The sequence below is a fragment of the Melanerpes formicivorus genome, unplaced genomic scaffold (genome assembly GCF_026170545.1).
Source record: "Melanerpes formicivorus ecotype bairdi unplaced genomic scaffold, bMelFor1.0.p_v2 SCAF_4, whole genome shotgun sequence".
Lineage (NCBI taxonomy): Eukaryota > Metazoa > Chordata > Aves > Piciformes > Picidae > Melanerpes > Melanerpes formicivorus.
The window spans coordinates 36837094-36853087 of record NW_027142356.1 but is presented as its reverse complement, the minus strand read 5'-3'; the positions used below and the strand labels follow the sequence as shown (position 1 = coordinate 36853087).

General features: G+C 48.8%; 1 protein-coding gene across 1 annotated transcript in view; it reads left to right on the top strand.

Annotated features, from left to right (window-relative positions):
- CORIN (corin, serine peptidase) overlaps window positions 1–15994 on the top strand; it is a 90045-nt gene that overhangs the window by 12496 nt on the left and 61555 nt on the right. The window contains exons 2-3 of the mRNA XM_068171327.1: window positions 5276–5414; window positions 13621–14073. Coding sequence (XP_068027428.1) covers window positions 5276–5414; window positions 13621–14073 — 592 coding nt within the window. The remainder of the gene's footprint in view (window positions 1–5275; window positions 5415–13620; window positions 14074–15994) is intronic.

The following is a 15994-nucleotide window of genomic DNA, read 5'->3' as shown; positions in this document are numbered from 1 at the left end:
GCTTAGCCTGGAGAAGAGGAGGCTCAGGGGAGACCTTCTTGCTGTCTGCAGCTACCTGAAGGGAGGTTGCAGACAGGTGGGGGTTGGTCTCTTCTCCCAGGCAAGCAGCACCAGAACAAGAGGAAACAGTCTCAAGCTGTGCCAGGGGAAGTTTAGGCTGGATGTTAGGAAGCAATTCTTCCCAGAAAGAGATTTGCCATTGGGATGTGCTGCCCAGGGAGGTGGTGGAGTCACCATCATTGGAGGTGTTTAGGAAGAGCCTGGCTGAGGCACTTGGTGCCATGGTTTAGTTGATTAGATGGTGCTGGATGGTGGGCTGGACTCAATGATCTCAAAGGTCTTTTCCAACCTGGTTAATTCTATTCTAAGTTCCTGCAGACACCACTGCTATAATAGGGTGTGTGCATTCTTTGTGTATCACAGCATTTGTTGACAAGGGGAAAAGAAACAGTCTCAGGGAGTATATAAATAGTAGCTATAATGTTTATATTTATGTAGAGAATGCTTTATTGTGGCCAAGAAGGCCAATGGCATCCTGGGGTGTATTAGAAGGGATGTAGTTAGCATGACTAGAGAGGTTCTCCCCCTCTGCTCTGCCCTGGTGAGGCTGCATCTGGAATATTGTGTCCAGTTCTGGGCCCCTCAACTCTAGATGGATCTCAGGGAACTGTTTGAGAGAGTCCAGCACAGAGCCACAAAGCTGCTGAAGGCAGTGGAACATCTCCCTTGTGAGACCAGGCAGAGGGAGCTGGGGCCCTTTAGCTTGCAGCAGAGTAGGCTGAGAGGTGCCCTCATTGATATTGATAAAGATGTGCAGGGCAGTGTCAGGAGGACAGAGCCAGGCTCTGCTCAGTGATGTCCAGTGACAGGACAAGGGGCAAGGGGGGCAAGCTGGGGCAGAGCAAGTTCCACACAAACATAAGAAATGTTTTTTTCACTGTGAGGGTGGCAGAGCCCTGGGGCAGGCTGCCCAGAGAGGTTGTGGAGTCTCCTCTGGAGACTTTCCAAACCCACCTGGATGCAGTCCTGTGTGACTTGCCCTAGGTGACCCTGCTCTGGCAGGGGGGTTGGACTGGATGATCTTTCAAGGTCCCTTCCAACCCCTGACATTCTGTGATTCTGTGATGTAGGAGCCATTAACACTATCTCTAGTTTTATCTCCTATTTAGCACTGAAAATGATGGGGGAAAAAAACCTCATGCAGACATTCAAGTGATGAGGAGCTGGACAATGTGGTTTATGCTTGCTAAATTACCAGTGATGATTTAAATCAGGTTTAGTGTTTTTCAGGAGGTCTTTTCCAGTAGAAGGGGAAAACCACCATGCTGATTAGCTGCCTGTAAATATTTACTCTGCTGTTAGACAAAACTTGCAGTTTGTGGTGTTCAGGGCAGCATCTTTCACAATCCAGCATTCTTTTCTTGAGCAGTCACTGAGAGCAAATTTGGATACAGCAGCTCCTGTTAAAATCTGTGGTAGGGAGCTGTCAATGCAAAGGGCAGAGGTCTGGTGTTGCCTTCAGGAGCTGACAAGAAAGGAAATGTTTGAGGTTCTCTTTCAGTGTGAAGAGTTGCCTAAAGTAGCTGGGATCCACAAAAAAGAGTTCTGACAGAATGAGAGGGACATAAGAAGCTCACTGCTTTCACTGGCACACATCTAATAGAATAGAATAGAATTAACCAGGTTGGAAGAGACCTTTGAGATCATCAAGTCCAACCTATCACTCAACACCATCTAATCAACTGAACCATGGCACCAAGCACCCCATCCAGTCTCATCCTAAACACTTCCAGGGATGGTGACTCCACCACCTCCCTGAGCAGCACATCCCAATGGCCAATCTCTCTTGCTGGGAAGGACTTCTTCCTAACACCCAGCCTGAACCTCCCCTGGCACAGCTGGAGACTGTGTCCTGTGTAATGTTTCTCCCAAGTTAACTCTGAAGCCTCTGTGCCACAGTGGTGGGAACTCTGCTCTGTTTCACACTTCTGCTTGGGATGATTTAGATTTTATGTACCTCCAAAATCTTCAGCATCACCTCCTCCTCCTCACAAGAAGAGTCAAAACCAACAAATCAACCAAAAATGTCCTCTCTTTTTGTCTGTTTTGTTTTGTTTACTGATAACAGAAGTTTTGTTACTGCTAAAACTAACTCTCTGTGGAGTCATGGATCAGCTTTTACCCTGGGCACCTTTACCTGGGGTTTGCAAGAAGTGCATAGAATTATAGAGTCATAAAATCATAGAATGAACTGCAAAGGACCTCCAAAGGTCATCAATCTGAGCCCCTCTGCAGTCAGCAGGGACATCCTCAACTAGATCAGGTTGTCCAGAGCCCTGTTCTGCCTCACCTTGAATATCTCCAGGGATGGGAGCTCAACCATCTCCCTAGGCAACCTGTTCCAGTGTTCCACCACCCTCATGGTAAAGAACCTGTTCCTAACATCCAATCTAATTCTACTCTTCTGTAGTTTGAAGCCATTGCTCCTCATCCTATCACTGCAGGGCAAGTGCATCTTAACTGGGAGTCATTCCACTAGGAAAATGAACTGGATCTTACCTTTGCTTGTCTTGAAGAAACTAAGAGGCAGCTCTCAAGGGACCAAGTCACTGGGCTGTAGTGGTGGTCCTGCTGTCTCTTCTCTAGCCCAGGTTGTTTTTATGCCAATCACATCCTGGGCTGCATCAAGAGAAGCACAGCGAGCAGGTCAAGGGAGGTGATTCTCCTCCTCTACTCCACTCTGCTGAGACCCCATCTGGAGTACTCTGTCCAGTTCTGGAGTCCCTATTACAGGAAGGATCTGGAGTTCGCTGGAAGGTGTCAGAGAAGGGCCACGAGGATGAGCAGAGGGCTGGAGCTGCTCTGCTGTGAGGACAGAATGAGAGAGTTGGGGCTGTTCAGTCTGGAGAAGAGAAGGCTCCAAGGAGATTTGATAGTTGCCTTCCAGTATCTGAAGGGGGCTATAAGAAAGCTGGGCAGGGACTTTTGAGGGTGTCAGGGAGTGACAGGACTGGGGGGAATGGAACAAAATTAGAAATGGGTAGATTCAGATTGGATGTTAGGAAGAAGTTCTTCCCCATGAGGGTGGTGAGAGACTGGCACAGGTTGCCCAGGGAGGTGGTGGAAGCCTCATCCCTGGAGGTGTTTGCAGCCAGGCTGGATGTGGCTGTGAGCAACCTGCTGTAGTGTGAGGTGTCCCTGCCCATGGCAGGGGGTTTGGAACTGGCTGATCCTTGAGGTCCCTTCCTGACAATTGAATGACTCTATGACAGTGTGCACTGATTCAGGAGGAGCTCATGTTCAGGTGATCATCACACTCACCTGAGCTGTAGATCTGTTTTTTATTGACTTCTTCAGACTGAAGAAGGAATTGAACTCAACAGCCTCATTTCCTGTGGGATCATCCCACTGTTAAAAGGGGCAAATTTATGCCATTTAAAAATGGTTTTGTTTAGTTGATTTTGCTTTGTTTTGTTCTGTTCTGGTTTGGTTTGGTTTGGTTTTGGCTGTGCTTTCAAAAGTAGTTATGGCAGCTTCGTTTTGAGAGACCCTGTATTCATATCAGAGCTGTGTTAATCCTCTTCTGCCTGCACTCAGATCTCCCAACGAGGTCTGAGAACAAACCAGGGTTATTGAATTCAAGGAAGCCTGCCACGGGTAGCTGTTAAGCTGCTATATTCCAGCAGGACCAGAAGCAAAAGTTCAGGCAGGCTTTTAAGACTTCAAATATGAAGATGTAGGGAGGTGTGGACTGTAGGGAGTTACATACTCAAGGAGGGATTTATCCAAATGTCACTTGGATTTCAGTTCTCAAATGCCACCTAAAGCCTTGTCTTTGTGTGTGCCTGGGTATTTGAGGTGTTATTTATGGGTAAGGGCAGTACTTCAGCTGAGAGAGCCTGGAATCGTGGGCAGCAGCATTTGCAGCTCCTGAAGGAGATGCTGCTTAAGCAAAGCACTTCTGAAAAGCAATTAACCCTCTCCAACATTCCTTGTGTTTCTCATTGTGGGAGACAATAGGTTGGACTTGTTGATCTCTGAGGTCTTTTCCAACCTTGTTGATTCTAGGAAGTGGTGATGATCAAATCACAGATCTAGTCAGTTCACCCAGGCTGCACCTTTTCAAGAGGCAGAGCTACCACTCCCAGCACTCTCACCCTGAGCTGCCTGTTTCAGATGTTCCTAGAGCTCTGGAGACTTTCAAAACCCACCTGCATGGGTTCCTGTGTGACCTGCTCTGGGTGATCCTGCTTCAACAGGGGGGTTGGATCTTAGGTACCTCCAAAATCTTCAACATCATCTCCTCCTCACAAGAAGAGTAAAAAAAAAATTTATGATGAATTTTCACTTCTCCCAGGCAAGCAGCACCAGAACAAGAGGACACAGCCTCAGGCCGTGCCAGGGGAGGTTTAGGCTGGAGGTGAGGAGAAAGTTTTACACAGAGAGAGTGATTGTGCATTGGAATGGGCTGCCCAAGGAGGTGGTGGAGTCGTCATCACTGGAGGTGTTCAGGAGGAGACTTGATGGGGTGCTTGGTGCCAGGGTTTAGTTGATTAGGAGGTGTTGGATGATAGGTTGGGCATGATGATCTTGAAGGTCTCTTCTCTCCTCCCCCCTCTCCTCCCCCCTCTCCTCCCCCCTCTCCTCCCCCCTCTCCTCCCCCCTCTCCCCCCTCTCCCCCCTCTCCCCCCTCTCCCCCCTCTCCCCCCTCTCCCCCCTCTCCCCCCTCTCCCCCCTCTCCCCCCTCTCCCCCCTCTTTGTATTCAACTTTTACCCGGGGCATTTTTATTTACTTGGGGTTCGCAAGAAGTGCATAGAATTACAGACTCACAGAATGGTCTGGGCTGGAAGGGACCTCCAAAGCTCATCCAGTCCAACCCCCTCTGCAGTCAGCAGGGACATCCTCAACTAGATCAGGTTGCCCAGAACCTCACCTTGAGTAACTCCAGGGATGGAGCCTCAACCACCTCCCTGAGCAACCTGTTCCAGTGTTCCACTGCCCTCACGATGCAGAACTTGTTCCTAACATTCTAACTTCTAGCTCATCAGAAATGTTTAGGCATTTCCATGAAGCTGGAAGTCTGTGGATATTGGATGTAATAAACTAAATGCTGCCCACCCAAAGGAAGTTTATGTTCCACTCTCTGTTGGCAATCTAAAAGCCATTTACAGCCCACACTGGAATCACGTAGCTGCTCTGTGTAGTGGAGGGGACTGCTGGTGAAAGCTCCTAACTGACACCAGAGAGACAAATCTCTGCTCTTTTGTTTTGCAGGTCCTAGATGAGGATACTATGGGGGATGGCTGCTCTCAGAAACTGGCTTCTGCCAAGTTCCTTCGACTTTTGCTCCTAATATTGATTCCATGCATCTGTGCCCTTATCCTTTTGTTGGTGATCCTGCTTACCTTTGTGGGTGAGTGCCAGTGGAGTAAATTGCCATGTTTTTAATGAAGGAGACTAAAGCTGAGGCTGTAATTGTGGACATTAAAGCTGTATCTTAGCACATCTGCCTAACAAAGTAATCTATCTACCTAGTGACTTACTAGTCATTGTTGCAGTGAAAGAGAAGAGGAGGCTCAGGGGAGACCTAATTGCTCTCTACAACTACCTGTGGGAGGTTGTAGCCAGGTGGGGGTTGGTCTCTTCTCCCAAGCAACCAGCAACAGAATAAGAGGACACAGTCTCAAGCTGTGCCAGGGGAGGTTTAGACTGGAGGTGAGGAGAAAGTTCTTCCCAGAAAGAGTTATTTGCCATTGGAATGTGCTGCCCAGAGAGGTGGTGGAGTCACCATCCCTGGAGGTGTTCAAAAAAGGCTTGGATGTGGCACTTGGAGCCATGGTTTAGTTAGTCATGAGGTGTTGGGTGATAGGTTGGACTTGATGATCTCTCAGGTCTTTGCCAACCTTATTGATTCTATGCCTCTATGAAATTTGCTAACACATTTAAGGTAGTGCAGGGCAAACCTCTTCTGAATTTCTTTGAGTAGATTTTTGAGGAGCACTCTTATCTGCAGATGGCTTTCAGCACTCATTTTACAAGTACCAGGTGACATGTATTTAGAACTGTAGAACATCACACCAATACTAGGTTAAAGCATTACTTTTTCAGGCAAAAAATGGCATTTTTTTCCAGTGCTGAGAGTCTCTGGGATTTGTACTTTTTGGTTTGTTGTGTTGGGTGTTTTTTGGTTTGGTTTGGTTTGGGTTTTTTGTGTGTGTGTGTGTTAGAATATTAGAATGGCTTGTGTGGGAAGGGATCTCAGAGATCATCTACTCCAACCTCCCCACCATGGGCAGGGACACCTCTCAACTAGACTCAGCTGCTCCAGGCCTCATCCAGCCTAGCCTTGAACACCTCCAGGGAGGAGGCAGCCACAGCCTCCTTGGGCAGCCTGTGCCAGAGTCTCACCACCCTCATACTGAAGAACTTCTTCCTAAGCTCCAGTCTAACCCTACTCTCCCTCAGCTTCAAACCATTCCCCCTTGTCCTGTCTCTAGACACCCTGATGAAAAGTCCCTTTGCAGCTTTCTTGTAGGATCCCTTCAGGTATTGGAAGGCAGCTCTATGGTCCCCTCAGAATTTTCTCTTCTCCAGGCTGAACAACCTCAGCTCCCCCACCCTATCCTCATAGCAGAGGTGTTCCATATGAACCTTCCAATATCCTATCAATGATTTACCTAAATTGCAATGGGGTAGGGAAAGAACTGGGACTACAGCTTCCCTAATATCTTACAGCACAGAGGAGGTTTAGGCTGGAGGTTAGGAGGAAGTTTTACACAGAGAGAGTGATTGGCCATTGGAATGGGCTGCCTGAGGAGGTGGTGGAGTCACCATCACTGGAGGTGTTCAGGAGGAGACTTGATGGGGTGCTTGGTTGCATGATTTAGTTGATTAGGTGGTGTTGGATGATAGGTTGGACATGATCTTGAAGGTCTCTTCCAACCTGGTTTCTTCCATCCCCTTCTTCCATCCCCTTCTTCCATCCCCTTCTTCCATCCCCTTCTTCCATCCCCTTCTTCCATCCCCTTCTTCCATCCCCTTCTTCCATCCCCTTCTTCCATCCCCTTCTTCCATCCCCTTCTTCCATCCCCTTCTTCCATCCCCTTCTTCCATCCCCTTCTTCCATCCCCTTCTTCCATCCCCTTCTTCCATCCCCTTCTTCCATCCCCTTCTTCCATCCCCTTCTTCCATCCCCTTCTTCCATCCCCTTCTTCCATCCCCTTCTTCCATCCCCTTCTTCCATCCCCTTCTTCCATCCCCTTCTTCCATCCCCTTCTTCCATCCCCTTCTTCCATCCCCTTCTTCCATCCCCTTCTTCCATCCCCTTCTTCCATCCCCTTCTTCCATCCCCTTCTTCCATCCCCTTCTTCCATCCCCTTCTTCCATCCCCTTCTTCCATCCCCTTCTTCCATCCCCTTCTTCCATCCCCTTCTTCCATCCCCTTCTTCCATCCCCTTCTTCCATCCCCTTCTTCCATCCCCTTCTTCCATCCCCTTCTTCCATCCCCTTCTTCCATCCCCTTCATTTGTGACTTCCTACTTTGCTCAGCCCCCAATTCCCAGCAGCCCATTGCCAGTGGGAATTAAAAGAGGATTCTCACTGACTATGGGTGTATAAGGAAGTGAGCACAAAGCAGAATACTTACTTGCTGGGGTTTTTTTGGTGGTTGCTGTTATTTGATGGGTTTTTTTGGTTGTGTTTTTTGTTTGTTTTGGTTGGGGTTTGTTTTGTTCTGTTAGGAAGGAAGCTCAGCACTTCAGAAGCCCACCTGGGGTGCGGTGTGAGGCATCTAGAAAGAATGCCAACTTCCTAATTTAACCTCTCCCCCAGCTTCAGTGCACATCCCACAAGCAGCTAGCAAGCACAAGGAGAAATTAACCACATCCCAACAGCACCTCCAGCACTGTCAAAACCCAGACAAGTGGAACCTGTTTTCTCACTTCAGTCTGTAAAGGACCTGCAACGAGAAGCTGGAGGGTCTGTTCTTTTCATTTAGCTTAATTTTGTGAAGTGAGGAAAAAAAAACCAACCCAGAAACACCACAAACCCAAACAAAAATCCCCCTCAAAGCTTGTGAGTGTGAAGATTGACAAGTCTTGGAATGTGTCTTTAAACCAGGAACAGTCTGAGGTGCATTAAGATCAAGCAGGTCTGGCAATTGGGAAATACGACGCCGTTCAATTTACTTTCCTTGTGTTTAGCATTCCATTTGTAGCCTTCATATCCTCTGCCCCAGATTTCCATTCCTTGCTAAGAAAGCAGATAAGAAAAGCAGGTGTATTTACGTCAGCCCTGCTCAATCTCCTCCTCTGAGGGCTTGCATCGACATAACACTCATCAAAATGTATCAACTCCTCCAGGGAAATGGGGACCTGTCCCTGCTCACATATGAAAACACAGGAGCTTCTTCTCTGAAGTCGATGTAATTCCTCTAGGCTGAAGGATAAGGCTCGGTGTTATCACCCAGATCTGCATCTGGGAATTTGTCCTTGTGACCTAGAGAATAATAATGAAATTCTGGCAGTCCAGCCAGCACACATGGACAGGAGGTGACAGTGAGGGAAGCGTGGATGAGGCTCTGGCCAGGCTGATCTAGTGTGGGGTGTCCCTGCCCATGGCAGGGGGATTGGAACTAGATGATCCTTGTGGTCCCTTCCAACCCTGACTGATACTATGATACTATGACTCTGGTGTGGCATAAGTGATCCCCAAGGAGCCCATGAGGCTTTATTCATTAACCACTGCAAAGTCAAGCTGTGAAACAGGGACAGAGCTCAGGATTGGCCATTAGAATGTGCTGCCCAGGGAGGTGGTGGAGTCACCATCCCTGGAGGTGTTTAAGAAGAGCCTGGATGAGGCATTTGGTGCCATGGCTTAGTTGATCAGATGGTGCAGGGTGATAGGTTGGACTGGGTGATCTCAAAGGTCTTTTCCATCCTGGTTAATTCTGTATTCTGAATTGCAATAGAGCCATTATGTTTAGGCTACTTGCAAGTGCTTAGCTTAAGAAAAGCTTGCTCAGTGAAAATTCCTATTGCATGACACATAGTGCTCAACAGGCAGGAAAAGGAAAGGCATCAGGTAAGACTTTTTATTTTTTATGTTTTTTTTTAATTAGATCACAGTGTTATGGCTGTAAGTGAGAACATTCAGGCAAACCCAGCTGTTCATAAAGACAGAATGCAGAATTAACCAGGTTGGAAGAGACCTCTGAGATCACCAAGTCCAACTTATCACCCAACACCATCTAATCAACTAAACCATGGCACCAAAGGCCTCATCCAGGCTCTTCCTAAACACCTCCAGTGATGGTGACTCCATCACCTCCCTGGGCAGCACATTCCAATGGCCAATCTCTTTCTGGGAAGAATTTCTTCCTACCATCCAGCCTAAACTTCCCCTAGTGCAGCTTGAGACTGTGTCCTCTTGTTCTGGTGCTGCTTGCCTGGGAGAAGAGACCAACCCCCACCTGGCTACAACTTCCCTTCAGGTAGTTGTAGAGAGCAAGAAGGTCTCCCCTGAGCCTCCTCTTCTCCAGGCTAAGCATTCCCAGCTCCCTCAGCCTCTTCTTCTCCAGACCCCTCCCCAGCTTTGTTGCCCTTCTCTGGACATCTTCCAGCATCTCAACATCTTTCTTGAACTGAGGACCCCAGAACAGGACACAGGACACAAGGTGTAGCCTAACCAGTGCTGAGTACTATGAAAGGTAGCTACTGCCTTCCCCTCCAGCCCTTTAGTACAATCCTGATTTTTAGCTGAGGCTTCATTGCCTTAAAGCCTGAATTTGATGAAAGGGAGAAAAAGAAACCCATCTCCTTTCTGCTCAGGACCTTGGAAGCCCAGTTTTGTTCTGCAGCTTCTTCAGAAGATGCCTTCCATAAAGGGTACTTCGAGTTATCTGGGAACTGATTATTTGCATGTCATCTGTCAAGCTGCAAAAAAAAACCCCAAACCAAACCAGAATTACAACTGACCTCCAGTTTGTCCCCTTGAGCCTCTGGTAAGCAGCTTAAGGCAGTGTCTTTCCTTGAGAGGAGGAGCAGCACCAAGCCTGTTCCTGCAGCTCATCTGGTATGCAGTGGTTTGGTATGCTGTGGGAGCCCCACATCATCAGTGACCTGCCCATTTCTTTAGAGTAGAAAATCACAGGATGTGAAGGATTGGAAGGGACCTCTGGGGAGTCCAACCCCCCTGACAGAGCAGGACTCTATAGTCTAGCACAGGTCGCACAGGAACACATCCAGATAGGGCTGGAAAGTCTCCAGAGAAGGAGACTCCACAACCCCCCTGCTCCAGGGCTCTGTCAGCCTCACAGGGAAAACTTTTTCCCTCCTGTTTCCATGGAACTTCCTATGCCTCAACTTCCACCACTGCCACTTGTGCTGGCATTGGGCATCACCCAGCAGAGCCTGGCTCCAGCCTCTTGGCACTTACCCTTAACATCTTTATCAACACAAATGAGGCCACCCCTGAGGCTCCTCCTTTCCAAGCTACAGAGCCCTCAGCTCCCTCAGACTCTCCTCATAAGGAAGGTGTTCCACTCCCTTCATCATTTTTGTAGGTCTGTACTGCACTCTTTCAAGTAGTTCCCTGAGGTCCTTCTTGACCTGAGGGGCCCAGAACTGGACCCAATATTCCAGATGCTGCCTCACCAGGGCAGAGCAGAGGGGGAAATCCCAATGAATGGTGAGCATTTGCTGATAGAAAACCAGAAACCTCACCATGTCGATATATAAAGTTCCCCTGGGTCCTTCCAGTAGAAGTTAGCCACAAAGATTTACTCACAGTTAGCAACACTGGGGCCAAAACAATCCAGGCTGGATAAAGGAGGATATGGCAAATCTCAAGTGGTAACTCTTGAACCCCATTTTGGGAATCCCACTTTGGGTTGGGTGTTTTGGTGGTTTCAGTTGCTACAGTTAAAACTTATTCAGCCAAAAAGAAAAGGGTAAGGTTGCCCTTCCTCATCTGTTCCAATTCTCTCTCTTCTCACCTATACAGCTTTCCAGCTTTACTTTTCAGACTGTAGCTGGAGGCTGGAGTTCTTCTGGCACTATTGGTGAACTGTAGCTGTGTTTAACAAAGATTCCATGCAGTCACCAAAGTAAAAATGAAGTTTGGGAGGGAGAGATAGCAGTGGGCATTGTGTGGACTCCCAGGAGTCATCTCTCCCCAGCAACTAAGGAATGATCAGATCAGTATGAGAGCCTAGGAACAAATGATTTACACATCAGAGTGGAAAGAAACACCTGTGGGACTTGCCCTGTAGAGAGCAACAGGAGGTGGATTGTTGCTAATGTGCTTCATGTGTGAGCAGCGTTTTGGCCTGAGGGGGCTGTAGGTAGCAGTGAGGTTGAGAGAGAAGCAAAGGAGCTGAAAGGGTAAGCAGAAAACTTTCATTCCCCCTTCTCCACATGGAACCTAGTCGGAGTGAGTGATGTTTCAGGCCTTTTCTTTGGAATTTGGCTGAGGAATTTGGCTCTTGTATTTGTGTCCATCACTGAAAGGCAAAGATCCTGCCCTGCCTTGGTTTTTTTGCTTTATTGTCTTGAAACAATGCTAAGAGCAGTGCTTAAACACCACTGTGAGGAGCAGACAAGAAGATAGTAAAATCACCAGTTGTGGCCAGCACATTTAAAAACAGTTGTGAGGTTTTTATGTTTTGAGAGCTTGCTTTAAATTATTTGTGATCAAGCCTAGCTCATGGTTGTTTAACTCTTTACATTACCAGCCAGTGGCAAAAAATTGCCAGCAGTGTGCTCATGCAGCCCAGAAGGCAAAATGTGCCCTGGGCTGGATCAAGAGGAGTGTGGGCAGCAGGGCAAGAGAAGGGATTCTGCCCCTTGACTCTACTATAGATCCTACCTTGAATACTGCTTCCAGTTCTGGTGTCATAAGAAGGACACAGAGCTGTTGGAGTGAGCCCAGAGGAGGACCACAAAGATGATCCAAGGGCTGGAGAACCTCTGCTATGAGGATAGGCTGAGGGAGCTGGGGATGTTCAGCCTGGAGAAAGAAGACTATGGGGAGACCTTAGAGCTCTCTTCCAATACCTGAAGGGATCCTACAGGAAGGCTGCAGAGGGACTTTTCATCAGGGTGTCTAGAGACAGGACAAGGAGAAAGGTTTGAAGCTGAGGGAGTGTAGGTTTGGACTGGATCTTAGGAAGAAGTTCTTGAGTACAAGGGTGGTGAGACTCTGGAACAGGTTACCCAGGGAGGTTGTGGCTGCCTCCTGCCTGGGGGTGTTCAAGACCAGGCTGGATGAGGCCTTGAGCAGCTGAGTCTAGTGGAGAAATGTGCCCATGGCAGGGAGGTTGGAGCAGATGCTCTCTAAAGTCTCCCTTCCACCCTGAGCCATTCTGTGCTTCTGTTTACCAAAAATGTGGTCCAGAATGGTGCTTCTCTTCTTGCACTGAGAATGGCTGTGATATATACACAGACATTTAAAAACTCTGAGTTGGTATTTGTAGTTTGCATTGCAGATACCTAAATTAGATGTCCTGTGTATCTTTCAGTTGCCTTCTTTATTATTTGGATTAATGAACCATTTGAGTCATAATCACAGGTTAAAAGTAGATCTAGTGTGAGGTGTGCCTGCCCATGGCAGGGGAGTTGGAACTGGATGATGCTTGAGGTCCCTTCCAACACTGAGAGGTCAATGATTCCCTCTCCTTGCCCCCCTCTCCTTGCCCCCCTCTCCTTGCCCCCCTCTCCTTGCCCCCCTCTCCTTGCCCCCCTCTCCTTGCCCCCCTCTCCTTGCCCCCCTCTCCTTGCCCCCCTCTCCTTGCCCCCCTCTCCTTGCCTCCCTCTCCTTGCCTCCCTCTCCTTGCCTCCCTCTCCTTGCCTCCCTCTCCTTGCCTCCCTCTCCTTGCCTCCCTCTCCTTGCCTCCCTCTCCTTGCCTCCCTCTCCTTGCCTCCCTCTCCTTGCCTCCCTCTCCTTGCCTCCCTCTCCTTGCCTCCCTCTCCTTGCCTCCCTCTCCTTGCCTCCCTCTCCTTGCCTCCCTCCCCTTGCCTCCCTCTCCTTGCCTCACATCACAGAACTGTCAGGGTTGGAAGGGACCTCAAAGATCAAAGTGCTTGTTTGTTTCTTTCTTTATGCCACAGTAGTCATAGCTTTTGGTTTGCTGTGATTTTGTTGCTACGTGAAATTCAGAATCACAGAATTAACCAGGTTGGAAAAGACCTTTCAGATCATAGAGTCCAACCTATCACCCAACACCATCTGATTAACTAAACCATGGCACCAAGTGCCTCATCCAGGCTCTTTTTAAGCACTTCCAGTGATGGTGACTCCACCACCTCCCTGGGCAGCACATCCCAATGGCCAATCTCTCTTGCTGGGAAGAACTTCTTCCTAACGTCCAGCCTAAACCTCCCCTGGCACAGCTTGAGACTGTGTCCTCTTGTTCTGGTGCTGGTTGCCTGGGAGAAGAGACCAACCCCCAGCTGGCTACAACCTCCCTTCAGGTAGTTGTAGACAGCAATGAGGTCTCCCCTGAGACCTTCTCCAGGCCAAGCAACCCCTTTTATTAATGATTAACCTCCCAAGAGAAAGGGGTGGCACTTGGCCTTCCAACTGATGGTAATTTTGGTGGTTTTTGGGTAACTTTCTTCCAGGAGTCTTGGAAAAAACATGCTTTTATTCCAATGGAAGTGAGACCCTCACAGCTGATGGAGACATGGGAACACCTGATGTCCTTTTGCCAGCCGTGGTTGAAAACAGTTCCAAGACTGATCCCACAGTGGATGTCAGCACACAGCCCCCTGCCTGGACCACCATGCCTTTACCCCACACTGACCAAACGAACAAGGACTCAAACACACTGAGAGAGACTTCCCAGGACAATTCATTCGCTCTTGCAACTCAAGCCACAGCGCTCAGCCCTCGTCCTACACAGGATGCTGCATTGCCAAAGAGCTCTGAAGACAGCACCCAGCTGTTGAGCACTGCAGAGGAGGCAACCGTGTGGTCTACAGATGCATCCTTTAACCACACAGAGAGGGTGACCACTCTGCCGGTATCAAGTCCCAGCCGACCCTCTGCCTCACAAGAGATGGATCAGAAACAAAGTAAGTTTACATTTTATTTGCCTCCCTAATCCTGCCTCCCAAAGCACAGAGCACACTGTTGGCATGCTTCCCAGTGTGTTCCCATGAGTCCTGAAGGACCACGTGGGCAGTGGTGGTAGGAGGGTCAAATTAATTCTCTCTTGCCTGGTGTTTGAATAGAATAGAATAAACCAGGTTGGAAGAGACCTTCAAGATCATTACATCCAACCTATCATCCAACACCACCTAATCAACTAAACCATGGCACCAAGCACCCTAACAAGTCTCCTCCTAAACACCTCCAGGGATGGGGACTCCACCACCTCCCTGGGCAGCACATCCCAATGGGCAATCACTCTCTCTGTGAAGAACTTCCTAACATCCTGCCTGGTGCAGCCTGAGACTGTGTCCTCTTGTTCTGGTGCTGGTTGCCTTGGAGAAGAGACCAACCCCCACCTGGATACAACCTCCCTTCAGGTAGTTGTGGAGCATAGTAAGGTCTCCCCTGAGCCTCCTCTTCTCCAGGCTAAGCAACCCCAGCTCCCTCAGCCTCTCCTCACAGGGCTGTGCTCCAAACCCCTCCCCAGCTTTGTTGCCCTTCTCTGGACACGTTCCAGCAAGTCAACATCTTTCCTAAACTGAGGAGCCCAAAACTGGACACAGGACTCAAGGTGTGGCCTTACCAGTGCAGTGCAGAGGGGCAGAATGACCTCCCTGCTCCTGCTGGCCACACTGTTCCTGATCCAGGCCAGGATGCCTCTTGGCTGCCTGGGCACACTGCAGGCTCATGTTCAGCCTCCCATCAACCAGTACCCCCAGGTCCCTCTCTGCCTGGCCACTCTCCAGCCACTCAGACCCCAGCCTGTAGCACTAAACTCTGACCATTAGCACATGGCTGAAGAAGAGTAAGCTCAGGTCAGCACACAGAGACACTTCAACATTATATGGGAGCAGGTCCCAGGGATCTGCAGTGAGTCTCAGTGTGCACTCTCCCATGAATTTATGTAATCCCTTCTCACCTCCTGAGGAAGGGAGGTTTGAGCTTTTCAGGCCTGTTTTATAAGGGAATAATCTGCAAATGAAGTGTGAGCTGATTTTCCATCACCATCAATGCACACTAGCAGATCATCCATCAGCACCAGTTTCATCTGGTTCACATGTGGGGAGGTGAATGCACTTCTGCTGATTTAGAAAGCTTGCATAACCTGGGCTTTAGGCTGGTGTTATGCAGGGTGTTAAAAGATAAATGGCATGTCATACAGCACAGAGACTGTCAGTGCAAAGCCAGGCAGACAAAATTCTCTGAACACATCTGAAGTGGCATTCATCTGCCTGTAATGGTTTTGGTCTGGTGCTGCTATCCCTAGCACTTGGTTTGCTTTACTGGTGAACCACAGCCTCAATAAAAGATGTGAGAGGATATGACTGGGAGGAATGATGAACACTGTGACCACATGGTATTCACTCAAGGCTTTAAGTAACACAAATGAGACATCACTGAGTTACTGATTGCTGATACAGGCTGGGCAGGGAGCTGAGAGCAGCCCTGAACAAAAGGACCTGGAGGTGTTGGTGGATGAGAAGCTCAACAGGAGCCAGCAGTGAGCACTTGCAGCCCAGAAAGCAAATCACATCCTGGGCTGAATCAAGAGAAGCATAGCCAGAAGGTCAAGGGAGGTGATTCTCCCCCTCTGCTCTGCTCTGGTGAGACCCCACCTGGAGTAGTGTGTCCAGTTCTGGAGCCTCTATTACAGGAAACAAGCACAAACACACCTCTGGAAAAAAAATAGACTTGAGGGAAGGGAGGTGGTAGAGTCCTCATCACTGGAAGTGTTTCAAAAGAGACTGGATGAGGCACTGACAATCACAGAGTTGTCAGGGTTGGAAGGCATCAAGGATCCTGCAGTTCCAACCCCCTGCCATGGGCAGGGACACCTCGCAC